The sequence below is a fragment of the Silurus meridionalis genome, chromosome 18, assembly GCF_014805685.1.
Source record: "Silurus meridionalis isolate SWU-2019-XX chromosome 18, ASM1480568v1, whole genome shotgun sequence".
In the NCBI taxonomy this organism is placed as follows: Eukaryota; Metazoa; Chordata; class Actinopteri; order Siluriformes; family Siluridae; genus Silurus; species Silurus meridionalis.
Window position 1 is genome coordinate 13,676,302 of NC_060901.1, and position 16,357 is coordinate 13,692,658.

Here is a 16,357-nt window from a genome sequence, read left to right on the forward strand (position 1 = left end):
AGAAGTCAGATGATAATCTGATCAGAATAAGAAAGACAAATACACATCTGAAACAAGAAATATGCCAGACACAGACACACAGCAAACTCCTACTGTACCCAGAGAGATGCCCTTTTGGTGTTCTGATTGTTACGTTTGTGTGTGTATATGTGTGTGTGTGTGTGTGTGTGTGTGTGTGTGTGTGTGTGTGTGTGAGAGAGTAAGCGGGCGTCTCCCTGGGTGTGTGTATGCGTGGGATGGGATGGGTGAGGCAGATGAGGTTTATACTCACTGTTGACGCTACCTGCTAGTGCATTAATGTTGTTGAGGCCCACAGTGGCCCCAGCGAGGCCTTGCAGGGTTCCCAAAGAGCCGAGAGAACCCATCGCTCCAGCACTCGAGTTAGCCGTGGAGCCTGCTGTTTAGAGAGAAAAAGAGAGGGGGAGAGATAGAGAGAGCGAGAGAGCGAGAGAGAGGGGGATGGTGACGTGTGTCACATCACTGAGAATGGTACCAACATGTTTACGCATTTAATTTTCAATATTGTCTCAGGCACGCACACACACACACACACACACACACACACACACACACACACACACACATACACACAAAGAAAAGAAAAAAGGCAACACAAGATCAGGAAAATGCTGATGATGATAATGAAGATAAAGTCAAACAAGGCTCACGGTGAAGAACAGCGTTATGTGCACACGTTCTTATTTTAATGTAGAACGATGGATACAAAAAAGAGGTAGAGAAAGAGTGATAGAGAGGGGAAGGGAGGGTTACAAGAAAGTGTGAGAACTGAAGTGAAAATCATGCAAAAAAAAAAAAAGCAACGCATTCTTGAAAATGACTTCAGCGCTCTAAACTCGTACCTCTCCAAGGAAACGTTTCCAAAAATACTTCTGCCCTTTTCTAAGAATTTCGGCAGCAACGAAAGACGCGGTAATAGGAACGAAACCTGACAAAAACCCAACTGGGGAAATTCAAGGACAAAAAAAATTTCGAAGGACAGACACTCCCATGAAGCAGGCTTTCTGATGCAATGGCTAAGTATGAGGATGTGGATGGAGGCGTCTCGATGGAGGGAGAGGAGGAAAATAAAAAGCGTGACGGCTGTAGTGCTGATGCTACAACAGTAAGAATGATGACGATGGAAGGCTAGGCGGCCACCGGTTACCTGGGCTGGCCAGGGCTCCCAGGGAGCCTGTGCTGGAGGTCAGGGCACTAGCGGTGGACGGGCTGGCCGAGCTCTGAGCTGCCGCGGCGGCCGCTGCTAGAGTGGCCAGATTCTGTAACTGCAGAGCGTTCATACCTGAAGAGAGAGAGAGAGTCAGCCATCGTGGCAGAGTGTGTGCGGCTGCGCAACAACAATGGATCAGCACACACTGATCTCAATGAGGACCGGGGGGGGGCTCCTGAGTACTACAGAGGGTGAACGAGTATGCACCGGAGTGTGTAATGTTAATTGACTAGTGCAAAAACAAGGAATGGCCATGAATATAAGTGTGTGTGATTGACTGTGCGAGTAGAACATGTTTTCACATGCATGTGTCCACTGTTTTTAAAAGGAAAGCGATAAATGGGAGAGTGTGTGTAGGACAGATGTATTTGAGTGTGTATGCAATTAAAACATCCTGGTGAGTGTGTGTCAACTAATTATAAATAGTGCACGAATGTGTGTGTCTGTGTGAATAGCGATATGCTTCGGAGGGGAAAGATTATCGAATAGAATGCACACAACGCTATATATATATATATATATATATATATATATATATATATATATATATATATATATATATATATATATATATATACATACATACATACACACACACACACACACACACACACACACACACACACACACACACACACACAGCGACCAGGCATAGCCGTATGACCCCAGTTCAGGCATAACATTATGACCACCTGCTTAATATTGTGTTGGTTCCCCTTTTGCTGCATTAACATCTTCAGCAATTGGAGCTACAGGAGCTCGTCAGTTGGTTTGGACCACATGATCCAACCTTTCCTCCCCACATGGACCTATGACCCTGTCGCCGGTTCACCACTGTTCCTTTCTTGGACCACTTTCCACTGCAGACTGGGAACATCCCACAAGAGCTGCAGTTTTGGAGATGCTCTGACCCAGTCGTCTAGCCATCGAAGCAGATCATCCGTCTCCGTATCACTCTGTCCTCTACATCTGCCTCTTTCTAAACAACCACCTGCATGTCTTCCCTCACCAAGCTCCTTTCCCTTCCTCTTTTCCTTCTACCTGGTGGCTCCATCCTCAGCATTCTTTTACCGATATACCCCCTGTCCCTCCTCAACACATGACCAACCATCACAGTGGCACCTTTCTCACCTTGTCTGAGATTATTGCACTGAATTGTGTACTATTTTGGCACACAAGGGGTTCGGCACAAATCGTCGCCGCTGCATGGCGTTCTTGTTCTTGAAACGATACTGATCAACTCTTTTTGCTTGTCTGTTTCAGTGCTACACAGAACAGTATGGCAATGTGGAATGGACAAAGAAAAGTGCGAGTTTTTCTCTTCTGCACTGATTTTCCAGCAAAAGCCTCTCAGCACTGATGCAGCATACTCCTTCAGACTGACTAGTGAGCAGAGCACAGTGTAAATACACACATGACACTTAGCCGCAGGTGTTTGACAGCATCCGGCAGTCGGCTAATGGCTCGGTGTTGTGAGAAACGTTACACTCCTGGCTTCAAAATCATCCACAGAAGCAGGAACAAGAAGGTAAAAAAAATCTGCAGAACAACAGTAAAAAGTGTGGGACAAGTTTCTGAACCTGAATATGTTACTGAATAACTCTGGATGACTTGCGATTGGATGACTTGGATTTCTTTGCGATTGGACATTGTGATTAAGAATCTCCAAAAATCTCAGTCAGAAACTGAGGTAAAAACGTACATTTAAAAGCTGAGATGAATCCTGCTTTTGTTCTGGACGAGAAGCACTGACCACCAAGTCCATAATCCCCAAAAATATCTAGTCAGTGATTGTGTGGTGAAAGTTTTTGCCTTTGAGATTGTACCAAGGAATTGTACAACTCCGAATAGACAGTTTAAGTATACATAAAATTACTGTGAATCGTAGCACTTGGAAAACGAAGAGATGGCTTTGGTTTTGATAACAAAATAGACTTCTTGATGAAACTAAAATGAATTTCCTGGTTATAAAGTCCACCGTTAGAACAAATAATTTAGAATCTCGTTTGGAATCTGAATCCTGGTAAAGTTTTTTCCTCGTAATGTCTCTGGGATTTGTTCTTTGTCACAGATTCTGGTTTGTACATTGGGGATAAATGTATTATCCATTTAGTGCTTCCTAAAGTAAGTGAAGCCTAAACCAGCAGGTTTGTTTTCGTTAGATGTTTTGTCCATCATTCATGTTTATTTAACGATGAAAAACCCAGTACTTAAAATCTGGAGTCACCCAGATGAGGATGGGTTTCCTTTTGACCCTGGATCATCTCAAGGTTTCTTCCTTAATGACGTTTCAGGGAGGTTTTCCTCACCGCCAACACTTTTCAGAGTCTGCGTATTTCCGTAAAGCTGCTCTGGGACGATGTCTGTTGTTAAAAGAGTTATACAAACAAAGCTGAATTGAGGTTTTAATTCTATAGATGTTCTGGTATGTAGGAGTGTAAACGTATTGTTGTTGCATCCCCACAGGTTCTATAGGATCCAAGTCCTTATAGTATATATACCACTCCTATTTAAGCATCGTGAATGAATTTGCTCAGAAAATCCTTTAGAGAGTCAGCGTTTTTTCAGGAAGTAATGTAAATAAATAAGAAAAGAAAAGGAAAAAATTACAAAGATCATCCTGAACCCCTAGGGGCTGAAACACTGAGGTGGGAGTCATCTTTTAATCGTGGGTCTTGCTTTGTACAATGAAAGAACAAGAAAGAAGCCATGATTTATGCTGGACTGATGGTAGATCTGTAGTAGGATTGTAAAAAAAAAAAAAAAAAGCTACGATCTGTTTGGTCTCTGTTGGATGCTTCAAAAAAATGTACCTGGAGCTGGAGTGGGCGTGGCCTATATACTAGCTGAAAATGCATTGTTCATGTTTAGGGATGAACAGAATGAGTGATAAGAAAAAACTTGTAGGTTGTCAAAGTCTGTGTAAAATTGTGTGTGTGTGCGCTAAAGGCCAAGAGGCTGAGAAGAGCTTTGTGGAGGAGAAAGAAAAAAAATAAAAGACTTTGCTGGAGGAAGCAGCAGGCGAACAGGCAGTTAAGGAGTCCTTTTGTGCTTCTGAATAGACTTGAAATCGAAGCCAGATTTTGGGGAGCATTTGTGTGTGTGTGTGTGTGTGTGTGTGTGTGTGTGTGTGTGTTTAGCCAAAAAAGCCAGCTGATTAGCTGGCCCACACTGAGACTAGTGGTCAAGGAGGACAATTACACAAGTTGTACATCATTTAAGTTTTATATGTGTCTAAATCTGTGTGTGTGTGAGGGTGTGTGAATGCGCCCGAAAGTGCGAAAACAAGAAATTCATCATGTAGGAGGACGTGTAAGAAAATGTGCGTGCTCGCATGTGAGAGAAACGGAGTGTTAGAAGCAGAAAAACGCAAAAGTGGGAGTAAAAATGTGTTCATGTGTGTAAAAGTGTGTTTACGCGCGTGTGTATGTGTGTGTTTTGTGCAAGGTTCTTCGACATCCCAGTAGACAGAGGGTGGTCAGTGGAGAGATTTCACTAGCTCTTAGTGCTCAGTGTGTGTTTCAGAGCTCCTTATGGCTTGTAGCTCCGCCCACGCCAGATGTCAGCTGCACACAGTGCCTGCCAATCACGGCCCGTTGCCAGGCGACAGATGGAAGGATCCGACCGAGATGCACAATTCGACTGAGAGAAGGCGCTAAGATCTTGGTGAGCTCACGGGCTCCTGCTGCTTCGTACCACATGACGATGAGGACACACACACACACGCACACACTGTTTTTTTTGCAGTTATACACAGTTGGACCGGAATAAAAAAAAATCCTCTCTGGGCGCTGATTATGTTTAAGTGGTGTTATTATCCTTACAGGAAAAAACCCAACATACACAAGATACATGAGGCTAGATATATACTTAATTTTACTCATATGTGACCTGCACTAATATTAGAGTCTTTTCTTTAAAGATTCTTTGCAAACATATTGAATATTTTGGAAGCATTTTTAACACATTTAGATTACAGCGACAAACACGGACACACACTTACTGGCACAATCTGCTCTCTTGTCTCGTGTTCGAGGCGAGAAGCTCTCGTTACCGCGAAGAACTTGAAAAGAACGTTAAAAAAATTTCCAAACTATTTTTCAAAGAGCATAAGATTCACTGTCATCGAATATCCAAAGGTTAATTTGTTTCATGTTTAAAAACAGGCTTTTATTGTACACGCTGCAGGAACGTATTCTCCGTTTCTTTTCTATGCTGCTCTTAATGAAATAGATTGTTATTTCTAAATGAAAGCATTAACTTAAAAAATAGATAACGGTCAGACTGGGTACAGTAGATTTCCGGGTTCATTTCAAAGTGCGGCATACTGGTCTGTAGACAAGAAACCAATACATTAACATGATACTGCCTGCATCCTTGATCAAGCACGGACCACGTTTGAAGATTATACAAATGTATGCCTAATGTGCACTCTAAAACTGAGCTACATCTTAAGCTAGCTATGTTTGTATTTCACAAGTAAGAAAAAAATGTACATTCATATGCTGCATATCATGTCCTCTATTGTAATTAAATTCTAATGCTATTTAATCTTTTACTGATTCATGCACTGTAATATGTAATATTTACTGTTATACAGGTAGTTTCCGACTTACAACGCATTCCAACGACCCCATGATAACGAAGATTTCGTAAGTCGAGACATAGTCTAGCCTAGCCAAGAATCTTATGTTGCAAAATGTTGCAAGTTACAGTAGTGTAATGTTTTAAAATACACAATATATATATATGTATGTGGCAGCGGCCGCATGGACGAGCGGCGGTTTGCGAGTGGAGGGCGGAGCCAGAAGAAACGAGCGGTACGAAGCACACTTTCCGATAGCTAATTAGACTAACAAGTGCGCTCTTTTTCAGTGTCGATAAAAACGAGAGAGACAAGAGCTATAAATTGGCTTTTGAAACACCAAAAACACAGGAAAATATATATGCACTGTAAAACAGAGGTGACTGAAATCTGTCTATGGCTGGCGACAATAAGGAATCTCGCGTCCCAAAGTATCGTATCGTTCGCCTGCTGCGCAAAACTAGAAGCATTTTACAATTTTGTCATATCACTATCGTCAAGATGTAAGAGCGAATAATCGTAATTCGACTCCCTGAGTTGTATGCATGTGAATATGCCAAGTTAAACCAATATAGTATGTAAGTAATTGACTTGTGTATCTCCTGGGCAGATACTACAGAGTGAGGAGGAATGCTGCACAAGCAAATCCCTCCCTTCTTTCTGACATCTGCACTAAAAACGCCATGGCCATGGAGACCTCTCTGACTAAAAACTGTCAAAAAAGGACACAATCCAGAGCAAGGAGAAGCTTGGGAAGAAAAAAAAAAAGGATTATGTCCTTTTAAAGTGCGACAAAAAGCTTTAGCGCGTTTCCAAGCCTTGAAAAAAAAAAAGGACAAGCTACAGAACGCTGATCACCAGAGGATTCATTTGGGGCACCTTGGCAAAATGTAGGACACCTCTGTGAAAAAGGAACCCAGGAGATCCAAAGGGCTCTGCCGTATTGCAAGGCAACAAGGTTTTGCTGTCATTATTTCAAATCTCAGCTTCATCGAATCGTTTTTTGTATTCATTAGTCAGAGGTGAACGCTGGGTGTGAGATAGAAATACACCTTCAATGGTGTGCGCACCGACGCAACATCGCGTACACACGCGCTCTCTGATTTTTCCTAGTGACCTTTAAATCGACAATAAAGCAAAAGTCATGCTGGAGTTTAAATGATCCAGAACAGGAATGGTTTAGTAATGGGAGTTTAGGAGAAAAGGGTTAAATTACAGGGTTACACGCTAGGACAGATTAGGGTCAGGAATGGACAGAAATCAACGTACCTGCCATCTGCTGGATCCCACTGAACGCTCCTAGATTACTGGACGAGGTTGCCTGCTGTAGCAACTGCAGAAAGACACACACAAAGACAAAGAGCGATGGAAATCAGTGAGTAAAGAAAAAGTCCAGAAGCTACGGACATCATGCTACAGTTGCTCAAAGCAGAAACGCATTCACGAAGCGCGAAGGAACGTAGCGTAGCACCGCACTTGGATTACAGGCATGCAATGCCAAGTAAGTGCCACCTGCTTAAACATAACCCAAACACCACTTGGATTGTCTCCTTCAGTCGTTTTAGATTTAAAAACCCCACAACTGCTAGAATACTGATTAATGATGTCTATACAGACAAGTAGTGGTGCGCTCGAAAAAGGATACTACACATTATATTCGGAGAGCCTTGAGGATAAACTATAAGAGCCAGGCTCAGGGAAACAGAATCTGTTACCCGTACAGGGGTTTGACAGAAATGTCTTAAACAACTGAGCGAAGAGTAAACAGATTATTTCTGCTATGTATATTTTAGCCATCGCCTCAGTTCCAGTGAATCTCAGTGAATCATTCAGAGCACAGAGAACAAAAATCATACTTTTCGGTTTCAGATCAGCAAAATTAGGACTTTTTACACTAGCTAACCCTGGGTCAGTTGAAATGCTGAGTAAACAGTAATAGTTTAGGTTATCTTGTTTCTTGTTTTAAAATTGGACATTTCTAAATCCTGGGTTAGCGTCGTCATTTGCGTATTTGCGGTGCCACGATTGGATAAATATAGTACATGGCCGGTTTGTATATAATGGATAGTCTCGCTATTTTTTGCCACGTAAAGGCTGATTAAAGCCTTCTAAGCTGCACAAAGGCAAAAACTAGAGGTCGAGCGATAGCATTACGATAACGATATTTACGTTGGATTGTACTTGCCGATAACTGATTAATCATCCAAAAGTTTTTCAAATGGATACTGGGTAAAATACGAACAAATTTTACACTTCATGTAAAATAGTACTAAACTTTACAACTAAATCGTTTAAAGTAAATGAAATAAATATAAGTATATGAATCGTATCATAATATATCAATGTAAAACTTAGCGCATGTGTAAAAACAAACCATCCAAACAATCATGTGGTGTTAGTGATTGGCCTCTAGAGGCCGCTCTCGTAATGATAGCGGCCCTTTTATCAACTCCAGCAATGTACGCGAGCCGTAAATCGGTATGGATTTTTGCCAATAGCTGATAGTTCCAGCATTCAATTATTAGTGCTGATTAATCAACAAAACCGATAAATCGGTCGACCTCTAGCAAAAACTATAACAAAAGAGACTGACAGCAAAAAAATTGTTGTGTGGCCATGTCGTTGAACAGGAGTTTCCTAATTTTCCAGTCAGATCTTTAACTAGATTTTTTACTAGTATTTTTCACCTCATTTGGTGCAACTGGTTGTTAATTTCTCCCTCAAAAACTGCTACTCTTTTACAAAATGTGTGAGGGATCCCATGACTGCACAAAATGTGTGTGATAATTGTGGAACACGCGGCTCAATTTCACCACATCTAATAGCGGTGCTATAACCCAGGGTTAAAAGCAGCGCTAACCCTGCATCAAAACTGTTTCAAACACTTCTAAAAACTTTCACATTCCGCTACCCGGGTCAAAACCAGGGTTTAGAATTACAATATCCTGGGGTTATACACAGTGTAAAAAGCCATAACTAGCAACATAATTCACTATTCACAGACCACAGGCTAGTTTTTGTGTAAAATATAATTGAGTTTATATATAAAACCGAGCAGGAATAAAGCTTGGTTGTCATGTGTGTAAGTGTGGGCATGTTTTTCATGCTGTTTTAGCCAGGTAGCTAGCATAAATGAAAAATTTTGAGAGGATTTTTGGTTGTATTAATATGTTGTGTTCCAAAATTGTACTCAAAAACATGCCTGTGGGTCTGTGGTCTAGTCTAGTAGATTTAAAATTGAAACAATACTAATAGAAACTAAAAGAGTAGAAAAGAAAAATGCGGCGTTAAAGGTTGAAAAAAATCAAGATGATTAAGATTGTTCACAGGCTAATCAGGAGGTGTTGGAAAGGGAATGTCCTTCGTTTTCAATTTTTTAAATCTTTTTAACCACTTCTTATTGTACTACCAGGACAGATTTTTTTACCTGGATATTTATTTCACCTCCTTCAAAGCACACTATTAGCAAGGAGGGGTGTGTTATAACAAGAAAACCTTGACGATTATAATTTCTGAAGACTCCCAGAATTAAGATTGGAAAACATCTTCGCAATCGACAAGATAATCAAGGCTCCAGAATCAGCCTTTGTTTAAAAGAGAGATTAAATTGGGTTCAACACTTCAGAAGATCATCATCACAATTCTCTTCATCGTGTCTTGTGTTTTATCCAATTAGCACCTCCATCCTGTCCCTATTGAGAACACTCGCTTCGCTTTGCTAACGAAAGCTGGCGGAAAGACAGAAACAGCGGAAAGGAAAATGAGAGAAGACTCGAGGCGTCTTGCTACAAGAGAGTGGGCGGAGCCTGAAGAGTGAGGGGCTGAGACAGTGACTGACTGTGGTGCTGATGGGCGTGGCCGAGTGGGTGTGGCCTCTTACTGCCAGGTACTGCGGGGTGAGGCCGGTCAGGCCGGTCAGACTGCCCCAGGCGGAGGCGCTGTTCAGCTGCTGCATCTGCTGAGCTAGCTGCTGCTGCAGCCGCCGCTGCTCCTTATCCTTCTGAGTGTCGGCGAACTTCACCACCATGGGGGAGGAGCATCCCTACACAAAAAAAAAAAAAAAGAGAGAAAGAGAGAGGTTAGAGCAAAGATGGAGGAGATAGAAGGGAGCAAATGAGAGAAGAGTAGAGTAGAGAAGGAAAGGAAAGAAAGGAGACAATAGACATGAAAATAAGAACAAGAGGAAAGCAAGGGAGGGGAGAGAGAAAGAAATTGGAGCGAGTGAGACAGTAAATAAATAGGAAAATGGAGGCAAGGATGAATTATGGATGAATTAAAGAGACGGAGGACAAAGAGGTCGGGAGGGAAGTGACTACCGTAAAGGGGAAAAAAAAAAGAGAGGTGGAATTGCAGAATGAAAGCAGAAGATGCAGGCAACAAGAAAAGGAGGGAGAAAGGGAGCGAGAGATGGGAAGAAAAACCGGAAGAATGAAAGCAAAAAAGAGGAGGAAAAAGGGCAATTTAGTATAATTGGGTATTTACCAAAAGCCATAACATTGTCATACACACATGCAGACACACATGCAGCACACACACACACACACACACACACATATACACAGGAGTAGGAGACAAGAGGCTGTGTGTGTATGGGTTGGTGATATTTCCCCAGAAAACGATTTCCCGCTTTATAAAGCGATTTCATCATCATGTGCTTCAGAGCGAGTGAGAGCAAATGAGAGAGAGAGAGAGAGAGAGAGAGAAATAGAGAGAGAAAGAAAGAGAGAGAGAGAAAGACTCTGCCCACAGTGCATCCTGTGCTAATCTGTCTCTCACACACATATACTCACACACCTCAGAGAGCAGCCTATAATGCCTAAAGCCCTTAGGGTCTGTACTGAGAGTACACAATAGAGCACATAATGAGTGTGTCTGTGTATCTGTGTGTGCGCGCGCGAGTCTGTCTGTGTGTGCGCGGGGCTCTCTGTGTGTATGTGTGATATGTGTGTGAGAGTGTACAACAAGAGTGTAAGTGTGTATCACTCCTATATTACATGTTCGTGCCTGTCGATTTCTCGATTTTCTGACACTCCAAGCAAGTGTTGAAGCAGGCAGCCACTGTTTCAGTGAATCTACATAATCATTATCGCTGCTCTTGTGTGACTAACACAACCCTTACAAACACTCTAACTCTGCCCCAACCAGGACAGTGAGATGACGGGGTGGGAAAACTAATCACAGAACTAAGCCAGGTGCACACTGCGATTTTGGCTACGATTTGGTCGTCTGAGACAAATTTAGAAAATCCTAAAAGATTCCTATAATCCTAGGCCTAAATCTGTAGTCTTTGATCGCCGATTTGACATGTTTACCGACAGCCTGGCCATTGAGATCATTTTTTCTCCTGCGATGAAATTCTGGCAGTGTCAGAGATTTTCAGACTCATTCCTGCAGTGTGACTTCTACGACAACCGGCAAAAAAAGAACCGACGGGACCGCCGAACCTGATTAGTGCGCCAACTTAAAACCACCTCAGAGAAAAATTCAAACGAGTCAGGTAAACAGTACAGCAAGAGAGAAAAACAAAAGGAGCATTTTATTATCAAGGTAGGTCATTAAAAAAAGATGAATGCTACAGATCGTTTATGTTTGCTGCTAGATAACATTAGCGGGAGAACGCGTGTCTGTTAGTTTCACGGATTGATGACGTAAAACTTCTGACGATTCTTTCTTGTGTGCGTCAGTTTTTGACTGTCAAACACTCTGACATTATTACAGCTGAGATCCTACAGTGTGACATGGGCAGAATGTTCATACACTCTGACAGGAAACAATCGCAAAGGTTTATTTAAATGTCACAGTGTGCACCAGGCATTACACACTCACTTTTGAACCTGAAAGTATTCGTACATATTCGCAAAATGGCAGCTACGGAAATCCCGAATACTCGATTCTGATTGGCTGGCGGGTTTGCTTACATTAACTATTGTACGCACAAATTGTTCCGGTTCTGTATTTATGTGCTTCCTAATAACATACAGTCCCATTCGCATACAGAGAGAGACAGCTATTGTCCATACTTCCTAATGAGCCTATGATCATTTTCATTTAACTAATATAGTAGCTATGACGATACGTTAAAATAATAATAATAATAAAAAAAGGCACAAGGAATTAACACCAACAGCTTTATGATGATAATAAATATATATAAAAAAAATAAATAATAATAATACATTTTTGTGACATCTGTAACTTGTCAGATCCGGCAAATGACCATGGTATAAGCAGGATAATCCACAGCTTGACACCATTTTGAAACACACTGCTTCACATCATTCACGTGATTCTTCTTCCACGTTGTGCCTTAAAGTCATAGTACATACTGAGACATGGATTATCCCTTATGTATACAAGTAGTTTAATTAAATAATTATTCCTCACAAACCTTAATGAGGCATAATTACAATTCAGGCCACAAGCTACGGTACGATACTGATGACATCCGACAATCTGTCAATATTATCGAATACCTGTGTCGTTTATATGCAAATAAAATATGCAGCGAAGTTAAATATACACCGGTGGTCTCATAAAATTAAAATGTGCAATTGGAATACTAAGTTGAATTCACTTGCTCTGTTTTGATCCCCATTTAACACATCGAAATATATATTTGTGTGTGTTAGTGTACGTTCCTGAAATTGTGCCTGATATATCAGTGAAGAGATCCCATCAGAGGCCATGTATCTCACATGCAACTCGATCAAACATTCCAACAAAATGGTATATAAGCAATTGGAAACATCTCAAATATAGTCAAATAAGATATAGTATGTAATATTATATGATTACAATAAACCAATTCTAAGTGTATTAAACCTATTTTAAGCCATTTGTACTAGTTTGGTTCTGCTGATTGTAAGCATTTATTATTTATATAGATAAAAGTATTTTGACCATAAGACCATTCAGTCTGCTTTTGCTGTTATAATAACCTCCATTCTTCTGGGAAGATGTTCCAGTGATTGTGAGTGATTGTGGAGATTTGTGCTTGTAGAAGAGGTGAAGAAACCTGGGGTGCAGTCAGCGTTCCAATTCATCCCAAAGGTTTTGAATACGATTGAGGTCAGAGCTTTATAGCAACCCATTCAAGATATTTCACTCCAGACCATGTAAATGTTCATAGACCTGGCTTTGTGCACAGAGGCATTGTCCTGCTGGAACAGGTTTGTGTCTCTTAGTTCAACTGAAGGGAAATGTAACGATACCACATCCAAAGTTATACAATTCTGAACCTCCAACTTTGTTGTAACAGTTTGGGAAAAAAGCACATATGGCTGGAAAAGTCAGGTGTCCCAATATGTTTTTCCATTTAGTGTATATTTATTATTAAGTTTGTTCAGTTCCATTGATTAGTTTTCGCAGGTCCACTATGAAAAACTCAAATTCTATTTAGAAATTAGAACCTTCTCCAACTACCATTATCAATATTATATACTGTTATCATAAAAGTTTTTTATTATAACAGTAATGTAAATTAAAAATATTTTATTACTACATAAATTAGACAATATTAGAACTCTCTCTGTTAGAACTGTCTGAAGGCAACATTAGAACCAAACACGCTGCTCTTTTTTGGAGCGTGTAGAAGCATTTAAAAGACAGCCAGCGCTCCTTGAGCAGACTTCACGTTTCTCGTTTAAATGGTAGGATTGATTTTTTTTCCCCTTTAAATGAAGGATGGATAAAAATAAAAAGAAATATAAAAAAAGGAATGAGACTGTGCCTGAGGTGTCAGTCAAGTGATTCCATCTTGGACCATGCATCTCAAGAGACCTAAAAATCTCATTACTCCCTCACACGCACACACACACATTCTGCTTGCTCATTCCTATGTCTGTCTCGTTACCCTCCAATTCTGACTTACACATGAGATGGACCGATCTGAGCTGTTTAAAGCACTACAATCCAAAATTAAAGCTCAAATTATTAGCATTTAATCATAATGCGGCGCTTAGCAAGTGGCACAAATGCTAATTGCCGGTTGCATGACATTTCACAATAATTAACACACATTTAATGCCTGAAATTGTTGCCTCTGTCCTAAAGTCAGGGATCTCAGGGAGTTTTTTTCTTGCCACAGTCGCCACTGGCTTGCTCATCAGGGATAAACAATTATAAGGAACTAACTTATAGGCAATATTTTTGTATAACTTTTACAACTTACAATTTTTATATAACTTTATTACTGCTTTATCTGTGTTAAGCTGCTTTGAGACAACGTCCATTGTAAAAAGCGCTACACAAATAAGAAATTGAATTGAATTAAAAGCTCCCAAAGCTCTTACATATTTGGTAAACTAATTTACCTGGATGTTCAGTTGGGTAATACCGTGGCAGAACATTCTCCTCAGCAACACCAACACACCCTACGTCAGCGTTTTGCTCCTGATTTGTGTTTGTGTAATAAAACACACTCACTGGCTTCACTGCAAAGGCTTTTTCACCGTTCTGAGATATTTGTACATAATTTAGGTAGTAATATTACACTATTCATTTCTGAACACACAATACCACATGCGCTACAAATACTATACTTTAAAGTTCTCAGTAAGGAACGAAAACTATTAGGTAATTCAGGCTAATCTGAGAAACCATTACTAGCGCCAGAAAAAACATTTATGGTTGAAACCGAAATTCAGGACACACAGGACCGAAAATGAAAACCACCAATCTTTCTCTCAGATGTAAAACTGGGGCTGTAATATTTGAAGCCCTTTAGAGTGCAAAGTTCTCCATATATTAGTTCCCTCATATCTACAGTAGTTTATTAGGCACAGAGTAATGTGTTCAACTCGATTTAGCCTAATCGTCTATAAATGAAAATATGGCAGTGACGTATCATGGCAATACTTCATGTCTAGGCAATATTGTTTGCGAAAATTCAAAACCTATGACACCCACTGTTATCAAAATGCCAGTAGGGTCTTTCTGTTTCGCTTCTGTGGTTTTGGTGTATTCTGCATTTTAAGCATCAACAGTAATACAGTAATGAAGTCATAAAGAGGAGAGGATTTGACCCTAGAGGCATTAACATTGATTAGAAATTGCTTGACTGAGCTCGCTCTTAGAAAGTTCTGGAAAAACAAACATGTCATTTTTCACTATTTTCACCCACAGCTATCTCTTATTTTAAGCTTAACAAAATTCCTTCTTCCTATACCCAAAAAATCTTTATATAGACAAAATTATTGGGGCACCTGACTTTTCTAGCCGTATGTGGTTCGTCCACAAACTGTTACCACATAGTTGGAGGCACACAAATGTATAGGATGTCACTGGACCATTAAACTTTCCATTTACTTGAACTAGGAGACCCAAACTTGTTTCACAACAAGTGGCAATGCCCCTGTGCACAAAGCCAGCTCCATGAAAAAATGCTTTACATGGGTTGGAGTGAAAGATTTTGCGTAGCCTGCTATAAAGCTCTGACCTCAACCCTATAGAGCCTCCTCACCTCACCTACATCAGTACCTGGCTTTACTAACTCCTTTGTTGAAGGAACACAAATCTACATAAGCACACTCCAAAATTTTGAAGAGTGGAGGTTATCAATACAGCAAATAAGGACTAAATGAGGAATGGGATGTTTAAAAAAGCAAATACGAATCTTATGCTCTGGTGACCACATTTTTTGTCTGCACAGTGTAGAAATATTTCATTATCATAATTTTTTATATATTAATTTAATCTTCTTGCCTATTTTGATTATATCGCTTTCACCCAGAATGCTGGAAACTGTGCATCAGAAAAATGGAATGGTGATAATTTGATATAATATTTACCATCCGTAAATGGACATACTTCTAAATGAAGTAATTCTTACCCTACAATTACAAGCAACATTTAAAGCCAAATGCTGCAATTTCACAGGATCACTCGCCAGTATGTGCAATCTGTGTTGAAACGTGGATGATGGTTTCATAGGACACATACAATACAAAACGCAATCACAGACACACACTCCAACTGCATACATATATAAACATACATAATTACATACATAAAAAAGGACTGAGAATGAAATGAGAGAGAGAGAGAGAGAGAGAGAGAGAGAGAGAGAGAAAGAGAAGCAAAAAGAGCAGATCAAACAGGTAAGAGTATCTAAGTGAGAGATTGGGGCAAACCGCAACCCTTAAAATAGCCCTCAGAGAGAAAACTATACAAACACATATATAATATATGTGTGTGTGTGTGTGAGTGTGTGTGTGTCACATCAGTTTTCATTAAGTCGTGACATTCAGAAAGGCCACAAATTCCTCTGTGCAAGAAAAGCGAGTGATGTGTGCGAACACAAGAGGCTCTTATGAAAAAATAAACAACAAACCCGGAACAATTTAGTGCCTGGAATTACTTTCGCCTGACCGTTGGCAATGACCGGAAAAAGACACAGACACACACAGACACACACACACATGCAGCAATTTGGCCACTTTAAAAAAAAAATTTTTTTACCACAAAACAAAATGAACGGTGTTCTCTAATTGGCTTGGTTAAGGCCACAAAGAGCATGTTGTAAATATTAATGCTATAGATGCTAA

The 16,357-nt window shown here is 40.3% G+C and overlaps 1 protein-coding gene across 22 annotated transcripts in view; it reads right to left on the reverse strand.

Annotated features, from left to right (window-relative positions):
- Positions 1-16,357, reverse strand: part of celf2 (cugbp, Elav-like family member 2) — a 171,896-nt gene that overhangs the window by 18,421 nt on the left and 137,118 nt on the right. For 6 of the 22 annotated variants that reach the window (XR_006928545.1, XM_046873348.1, XM_046873343.1 and 3 more), the window contains 4 exons: positions 9,652-9,855; positions 7,083-7,146; positions 1,166-1,300; positions 272-397 (listed from right to left, as the gene is read on the reverse strand). Coding sequence is in view for 21 of the 22 variants with exons in the window: in XM_046873348.1 (XP_046729304.1) it covers positions 272-397; positions 1,166-1,300; positions 7,083-7,146; positions 9,652-9,855 (529 nt within the window). In the remaining variant the exon portion in view is untranslated. The remainder of the gene's footprint in view (positions 1-271; positions 398-1,165; positions 1,301-7,082; positions 7,147-9,651; positions 9,856-16,357) is intronic. The other 16 variants (XM_046873345.1, XM_046873347.1, XM_046873352.1 and 13 more) reach the window with 11 other exon arrangements.